Source organism: Cydia pomonella, chromosome 4 (genome assembly GCF_033807575.1).
Source record: "Cydia pomonella isolate Wapato2018A chromosome 4, ilCydPomo1, whole genome shotgun sequence".
Taxonomy (NCBI): domain Eukaryota; kingdom Metazoa; phylum Arthropoda; class Insecta; order Lepidoptera; family Tortricidae; genus Cydia; species Cydia pomonella.
The window spans coordinates 23,621,826-23,630,659 of record NC_084706.1 but is presented as its reverse complement, the minus strand read 5'-3'; the positions used below and the strand labels follow the sequence as shown (position 1 = coordinate 23,630,659).

The following is an 8,834-nucleotide window of genomic DNA, read 5'->3' as shown; positions in this document are numbered from 1 at the left end:
TACATTATATAACCTATATCTGGGTGCACTACATGTTTTATAATAACTTTTCATTTATTATAGTTTGATATACCGTTATTTTGAATAACGTAATATATGACATACTACCGTAATACCTAATTAACGGCAAACATCATGTTATTATTAGTAATGGTCATAAGGTGTATTTACACTTCGTCTAATATACTTTGCAATAATTATTACATACTCTAAAGCATATTATTTGTTCTAACAAGTGACATCACATAATTATTTGTGCGGTATAATGAGTGCATGACATAAATGGGTAAGGTTAGGTTGGAACTGCGACTCCGCACAAACGAATAACTGGGTCAAAATTATTTTCGTTGCCTTGTTTTTTGTCCCGAAAAAAGGTGACGGAATGCAGCTTTTTGTATGATATGAAATTTTGTTTTTATAAATTTTCATGTAAAATATAATCTTTAACTAGATAGACATACAAATAGGACTCAACGTAAGTTATTTGATAGAAGACATAGATACAAGCGTGACAGAGTATTCAGAAACAAGACAACGAAATGAATTTGGACCCAACTACCTAGCAAAAGGAGGGTTAGGTTAGAACTTCGACCCCCGTAGAATAAAAAACCTCGCAAATATGTGGTTTAGGTTAGGTTTGAACTGCGTCCCCCGCATAATCAAAAACCTTGAAAGAATAGGTTAGGTTTGGTTAGGTGGGATGATAATCTCTACTTAGTTATACGGCCTGCGTTCTACTTGTTATAAAAATTATGTAAAACCTTACGTTATCATTAAATTAAATATGTCAATTTTTTTTTACAAAATATGTATTTATACTTGATAAAATTATATAAAATATTACGTTATACAAAAATGTAATATAACAAAAGTCATTATAAAAGATTTCTGTATACTACTTAAAAATTATATTACAATAGGCATTATATCAATGCCAGTTTAGATGAAATCGCATTATAACAAAAGAAACGTATAATAAAAATTACATTATAACATATAATATTATATCAAACGGCATTATAACAAATGTTTGATAGTTTTTTTTTTTTATAATTATATTAAGCATTACACACCCCCTATATCTAATCTTAATCTGAAACTATTTGTCCCTCTTGCCGTTGAAACCGCTGGCTTCAGAGGGCCGTGAACCATGTTCGACGTGTTGCCTTCCTGTCACACTTACGTACGAATTTACAAGTGCGACAGAGAGGCAGCACGTCGAACGTGGTTCGCGGTAGGCCTTCTGGTGTGCAGAGGCCAAGACGTTTATTGCGGAAGTGGGCAGACGTTTTTGTATCTTATAAACGGAAGGGTCGAAGATTGTCCAACTTCTGATGAAGACCAAAAATTGATGAATAATACGGTTGTTTTTTTAGATTACCTATTCTAAGTCACAATTTGAAAGAATGGCTCCTCAAGACACGGACGCGAATGCTGTGTTGTTCGAAGACGACGCAGAGACGGAGGACATGGCTCTGGCGAAGACGCCGGTCCAGAAAGCCGGGGATGCCAAGTGGGAATACCGATACGTGAAGCATATCATCTTCTACGGTGTGCTGCTGTATACTGCCGGGCTGTATGGAGGTTACTTGACCCTGGCGTCGGCGAAATGGCAAATGAATATATTCAGTAAGATAATTTTCTATATTTCAAGATGTACAGTTGATTCGCTCCCGGCACGATTCCCGTGGGTTCATTTTTGAGCTCTAGGCAGACTATTATAGTTATTCTAGTTCGTTAATTAGTATAGGTCTTTGAATCACATTTTGTCAAGTGTCGATCGAGTTAAATTCACTGGATTCGCTCACCACCAAAAGGTGAGGCATCCAGCTTGAGTTAGAAGTCCTTGCTAATATGGGGCAGTACACAACGAATTACAGCAGATAGTACCCGCATAAGAAGATTCTGAAGCGACCACGCTATAAACGCGGTTTAAAAGTTAATGATTTAATGAAAACAAGTAACCAACGGGAAATCGTTTTAATTGCGCTCCACTATAAGTACATTTACTCGTATTTTATTCCACAGCCTTCTTTTTGTATGTGACGTCAATTCTGGGCGTAACAGCGGGAGCCCACCGGCTCTGGAGCCACAGGGCCTACAAGGCTAAATGGCCTCTCCAACTCATCCTTATGATATTTCAAACTAGTGCTCTCCAGGTAAGAGTTACCAGAAAAATAATTAAGTTGTCATACTCAACTTAGCTCTTTGTCGAATCCCGATTTTAGTATTCCATTATCAAACCTAATTGCCTTGTCAAGTTTGTCTTCTTTTTTGTCTTCTGTAAGAATAAGCTCTTTCTAGATAAGTAGACGCTATTCATCCCACTTTTGAGCTATTATCGTAAGCTCCAGATAACCCACAAATTGAGATAATGTTCTTAACATGATTTAAACCACGCACGTCACGGCTTTCCTTCCACTTTTCCATATCGTATGTGTGGTATGACTTAACATGTTTCTTTAACTGAATTTTCCCTATCGTTTTAGTAAAACTTGATGTCTCATACCCGTTTCCAAAACCTTTTCACTCGTTGTGTATTCGGTCTAACCTTTTACTGGAACCTTACATCCTCGGCCAACTCCAAATCTTGAATACACTGATACAATTCTTCCCTCTCTCACTAAAATTTCCCACGTTTGCCTTCCAAGCAAAGTTAAACCAGAACATCCAGATCTAGGTTGTTGTTTATTTTTTCCTGCCTTTTTTTTTTTTGTTATTAGTACTCGGTGATAAACTGGGTGCGCGACCACCGCATGCACCACAAGTACGTGGACACGGACGCCGACCCGCACAACGCCACACGAGGGTTGTTCTTTTATTTTTATTTATTTAAACTTTATTGCACAATACATGAAGAGTACAAATGGCGGACTTAATGCCAGAAGGCATTCTCTACCAGTCAACCATGAGCCAAACCGAAAGATCCTAATTGGTGCAGGGTCAGAATACAGAGTAAAATGACAAAAAAAAATCACAATATTACCTATATTAAATTATACGTACATAAATAATATGATACATAAATATAAATACATACATATATAAATATATACCCATTGTGAAACATCATGAGGACGACCTTTGAACCTTGTCAAACAGATGCTTGCGCAACATGCGCTTGAAGGAGAATTTGTTCTGGGCTTGTCTCATAGAGAGAGGAAGATCATTCCACAGCCGGATTGCCTGAATGTTGAAGGAATTCGACATGAAACCTGTACGATGTCGAGGGACAATAAGTTGAAGGCTACGGGAGGTTCGGAGATCGATGCCGGGGCGCGGAGTAACAAATTTGAATTTGGAACGAAGGTAATCAGGGGCTGAAGGATTAAATAAAATTGTAAACAAAGTGCAGAGAATACGCAAGGATCGACGTTCACGAATAGGGAGCCAGTTAAGTTTTTTGCGATAAGCAGAGATATGGTCGTATTTTCGGAGTCCAAAGACAAACCGGATGCAATTGTTAAGTAACCGATCGAACTTGGTTAGGTAAGCTTGTGAGAGATTGCTGTAACACACATCAGCATAATCCAGGATGGGCAGAACGAGGGCTTGGACAAGAAGAGTCTTGGTGCAGGTCGGGAGAAAATGTTTGAACCGATAAAGTGCTCTTAGAGTATTGGTCACTCTACGACAAACGTCAGACACCTGAGGATCCCAGGTCAGCCCACTATCGATGATCAACCCCAGGTTCTTCACTTGCGGCACAAAAGGTATATCTACTTGCTCATACTGGATAGGGGCTAAGTACTTCGTGTCCGTCAAGGACAGCAAGCGCGCACTACCAAGTATGATGGCCTGACATTTGGTGGGGTTCACTGCAATGCCATAACAACGTGACCAGGTAGATATGAAGTTAAGATCAGCGTTCAAATCAGCAATAGCTCGATCCAAATCATCGGTGCTTGCTTGAGTGTATAGCTGCAAGTCGTCGGCATACAAATGGTAGGAGCATTTAATCTTAGCGGTAATGAGGTTAATAAAAATGGAGAAAAGCAGTGGGGATAGAATGCCACCCTGTGGAACCCCAGATTGGAGTTCACACCAGTCCGAAGAAGATCTGTCAGCCCGAACTAACTGATGACGGTCCCGGAGATAGGAAGCAAACCATTCAGCCACAGATGATGAAATGTTCACATTCTTAAGAGAAGCCAAAAGTAAATCGTGATCGTGATCGTTCTTCTCCCACGTCGGGTGGCTGATGATGGAGAAACACCCGGAGTTCGAACGAAAGAGCAAATTGATAGACCTTAGCGACGTTGAATCCAACCCCATACTGCACTTCCAGCGAAAGTGAGTAGCATAAACTGCTTTCTCAAATATATCATATCATATCGTGCATTTCGCTCGTACTTGTCCGTACATGTATTGGCGCGAGTCAGACAGAAATAAGTCTCCAAATTGTTCCAGATATTACGCAATCCTAGTGACGATTATCTGCTTCATCCTCCCCACGGTTACCCCGGTCTACTTCTGGAACGAGACCTGGACTAACGCCATTTTCGTGCCCGTATTGTTCCACCACGTCTGCGCCTACAACGCTATTGCTTTAGTCAACTCCGCTCTCCACAAATGGGGGTACAGGCCCTACGACAAAGACATGCTGGCTACAGAAATTAGTCTTCTCACTCCAATACTATTTGGAGAAAACTACCATAACTATCATCACGCCTTTCCTTGGGATTATAAGGCGTCAGAACTCGGAGGAGGCACGCTTATGTTGGCTACGGCGTTCATAGATTTCTTTGCGAGAATCGGCTGGGCTTATGACTTGAAGACCATCTCTGATGACGTCATTCAGAAGCGTGTTATGCGAACTGGAGATGGCTCGCATCATATTTGGGGGTGGGGCGACAAGGACCAGTCTAAAGAAGAGGTGAATGCAGCTGTAAGAATATACCCTAAATATGATTAAATAGATATGTAAGTCTTCTCTTCGAATGCCATTTACTTTAGGATTTGCTAAAATATTTTTGTACCTCGTTATATATGTAGATTGAGAAAATGGACCAGAAAACATTAATAAAATGGTTTCATGTACTTTACAAACATGTTATTGTTTTAATTTCTCAAAAATAACATTTGAATCTAATAATTGTTCTCAATTGAACTATCATGGATCATGGAGATATAAAGTGGAGCACACTCTAACTTTTTTGTCATAGTAAATTGAACCTTATCACTGAGCCTGAAAGGTGTTCTTGCCAGACTAGAGACGTTTTCTCTAGTCCACTTGAGATAGCAAAGGTGGGTCGCGGTCGCGGTGACTCACACGCACATGTTGCCAATGTTAAAAACATACAATTGTGGTAGTATTTATAGCAATATTCTACTGAAATTTCCTCCTCCCTCTCCAAAAAACCTCCTTATTTAATTATAGTGCTATATTCAGAGTGCGGTTTTAATATTTTTTAATTAATTTGTAAATAATAATGATGTCAATATTATTAACTGATTAAACCAAGTATGTGCACAAAAAAAAAACATTAATTTTAATATGGTAGGTATTGTAAAAATTTTGAAAATTAATTGGTATCCCCAACTTGATGACATATTTCGGAGATATTTTCAAAATACGTAAATGGGGACGCTCAGCATTTGATTGCGAAATATTTAAAAAAATGGGTAAAAGATTTTGTGTAACAGGTTGTAGAAGTAAAAGTTTTGCTGATTGTGGTACAGTCAGCATCAAAAGTAGCGGATCAAACAAGGTGTCAAAAGTATCTAAAAGTATCATTCTGTAACAGCTTAGCAAAATTTGATGGTTTTATATGTAGACCGATTAAGCCTGTAAAAGATATACTTTTGAAAGTGAATATTAGAGATTTATCTATATTTGAAAAAGTTATCCGGAATATCAGATACTTTTGGCGCGTTGTTTCATCCGCTACTTAGTAACAGTATCCTGAGTGTGATAGCGGGTAGGCTCGATAGTCGCTATATGCAGCACTGGTCGAACCTGCACCGTTCCTTAACTCCCTATGATGAAATGTAGTAGGTAGATAGGTATATAATAAATTAAGTATTAACATAGTCTTAATTACAAGCTCTGCATGTACATGTTTACTAACCTGTTATGAATTTTTGTGGTCCGAAATAAATGATTTTTATTTTACTTTATTTTTTATTTTATTCAACGATGTGCTGATATTCCGTGAAACGAAAACGATTATAGGCCCGAAATCGGGACTGATTTTGGGCCCGAAATCGCGAAGTGTGGATGTAAGTGGCGCTTATCACAGAATAAATAATTGACAAAATTTAAATCTAAAGTCCTTAAACATTCCAGACTTACTTTTATATATTATAATTTAATACTGAAACGGTTTTTCAAACTATTTATATATACGTAATCGATTCGATATAGGTTGGACACACATTTCCGTCTGTAGAAAAAGGCGGCAAAGAAAACTTTAGTTGCAATCAGAGATCTACGATGAGTCGATGAATAAAGTGTGCAAAACGGAAGCCATCACGTATATGAACATACCATGAGTACGAAAGAGGCAGAATACAAATAAAAATTTTTGACCATTTTCGAGTTCGACAGTGGCCGCCAACGGCTGCCATTTTTTTATTTTCAAACACATGTCCGGCATCGTAACACCTTAATTTTTAAATTAAAATATAAATCAAGCGGGAAGTAAACTATTTAAAACGTTGAAACGTTGAAGTGTTGTTTTACAGGTACCATAAAAGCGAACTTCGATAACTGCAAATAAAAAATATATCATCATGATAAGTCGCTACACGGCTTCTTTGTGAACAAATTTACGTGTATAACATAATGTAATTGTTAACCTTTTGAACGCCAAGAACACTTAAACAAAAAAAAAAAAAAATATTATTTAAAGGTTAGTCAAGCCCACCGCGCCAAGGACAACTTTAGGTGTTATGGCGAACGCTGTCAAAGTAACCTTCACACTTTGGAGTAAGGTTTACATTAGCTCCTGCATGCGGTAGCTTGACATTTGAGTGATGTTTGTGTTTATGACATCAAGCGTTCAAAGGGTTAATTTATTGAACAAATTATTTGCGCAAAGGGAGGTCTAAATCCAAAACGTCGTCTACCGGCTCCTTAACTATGAGGTTAACCTGTATATGAAATGAACAGGTATATGAATACATGTTTATATTTACGTCTGCGTTCACGTCTGATGTCGGGTGCCATGTTTATGACATCACGTCTCACCCCGTACTAAATAGAGGCTATTCGTAAAGTTTGCAACCGCTTCGGTGTTAACTGACCAGCCCGCGTAGCCAACATGCTTATCGTTAACGCTTCGTAGCGTAGCGTACGAGTAATCATCTCTGTATACCTCTTCCATATTAGTGCGACAGTGATAATTGCGTTTCGTTCGCTACGAAGCGTTAACGATTGGCATGTTGGTTATGCGGGCAGGCTGCGTAGACAAGTTCTTTGACGTTTTTTCCGTCACTCATTGTATCAAGGTTATTGATAGATACAGCGGCCGCAACATTCATTTATTACGTAAGACGATTTTTGCCGTTTTTTGAACCCCTCCCACCCTATGTAAGAAAAAATTAGGATAGGTCGACCCGCTCCCCCCTGTATTATTGAACAAGATAAGTTGCCCCTGTATTACGTAGACTTGGAACAAGATAAGTTGGCATCTTGACAGCCCAAACTGTACAAGTGTTAAGTAAGCGTCATAATTTCATAGAAGTTTGACCTTTAAAAAAACACTTGCACTGTCTGGGCTGCCAACTTATCTTAGTCTGACTCTAAGAATCGAAAGGAAAAAAATAATATGCGTTTGGTATGTTTTAGTTTAAATTAAAAAAAGAAATCATTTTTTGAATGGCGCCAATATAGCTGCAGTTGATGTTAGGGAATGCTCCCGATACTGAGTTTGTATTGCGAGAACCGGAAATTCCTGGTTCCGGTACTGTTTTTTTTATACCACGTCAGTGGCAAACAAGCATACGGCTCGCCGGATGATAATCAGTCACCGTAGCCTATGGACGCCTGCAACACCAGAGTGTTGTAATATGCACGTTGCCGACACTTTAAAAACCTGTACACTCCTTTTTTGAAGAACCCCATACTGTAGCCCCTCGAAAAAACCTCGGCAGGAAGCTCATTCCACAGCCGAAGCGTTCGCGGGAGGAAATTCCTCTTAAATCGCACAGTACGCGACCATTTAGGTTCTATTCGGGTGTGAGGATGAACACCCTGCCGACGGCGAGCGGTGCGGTGATAGAAAGCGGAATAAATAAATACTGTATTTGTATTAAAAACCAGTACCGGGAGTAGTCCCTAATTGACACCCGAACGTCACCTTCACGTGTTACGTGTTTTGTCATGGGGGCGAAACCACTCCTTTCGGTAATTCTCGGCTCCGTTCGGCTCAGCATTGCTCCGCGCAATTATAAGAGTTGGCACAACATTACTTCCCTTTGCGTGCCACCACAGATAAGATAATGACTTGAATTTTGACAACCCTAAATAGCCGAAGGGGATAGTACCATACATAAGAAAGGGACAGCATGATTCGTCCCTGAATCGCTGTCAAAGTTCGGTATTGTAGGAAGTTACTTTTCTGTAAGGTAGTACTATTACTTATTCTGTGGTTTTGTGAATAGGCATGTTGCTTTAATAAGACGCTCATAGCGTTATAGCAACGTTACGAGCAACCTGGTGTTTATTAAGGAAGTTAGGCTTAATACTTGCTTCATATCGTGCCTTATGACCTTATGCTCACGGGCACTAAACGAGAACTGCTAATGCTGCATCACGCTTAACAACCGTATAGGGTAATTCCGGGGTAAATGGCCATAAGGGCGAGTCCGTCGAAATATTTCATGGTTCT

The 8,834-nt window shown here is 39.2% G+C and overlaps 1 protein-coding gene across 1 annotated transcript; it reads left to right on the top strand.

Annotated features, from left to right (window-relative positions):
• Positions 1-1,307: 1,307 nt before the first annotated feature.
• Positions 1,308-5,051, top strand: LOC133517307 (acyl-CoA Delta-9 desaturase-like). Its single transcript, XM_061850557.1, has 5 exons — positions 1,308-1,629; positions 2,029-2,159; positions 2,724-2,818; positions 4,183-4,293; positions 4,411-5,051. Exons 1-5 carry the CDS (start codon positions 1,407-1,409, stop codon positions 4,913-4,915), a joined length of 1,065 nt encoding a protein of 354 aa, XP_061706541.1. The 5' UTR covers positions 1,308-1,406; the 3' UTR covers positions 4,916-5,051.
• The last annotated feature ends 3,783 nt before the right edge of the window (positions 5,052-8,834 follow it).

Bases quoted from the DNA above. Each gene is read 5' to 3' on its own strand.
- LOC133517307 (XM_061850557.1), top strand. From the start codon at position 1,407: ATGGCTCCTCAAGACACGGACGCGAATGCTGTGTTGTTCGAAGACGAC. The intron at 1,630-2,028 runs GTAAGATAATTT...TTTATTCCACAG, and splicing joins ATGGCAAATGAATATATTCA to CCTTCTTTTTGTATGTGACG. The intron at 2,160-2,723 runs GTAAGAGTTACC...TTTTGTTATTAG, and splicing joins TTCAAACTAGTGCTCTCCAG to TACTCGGTGATAAACTGGGT.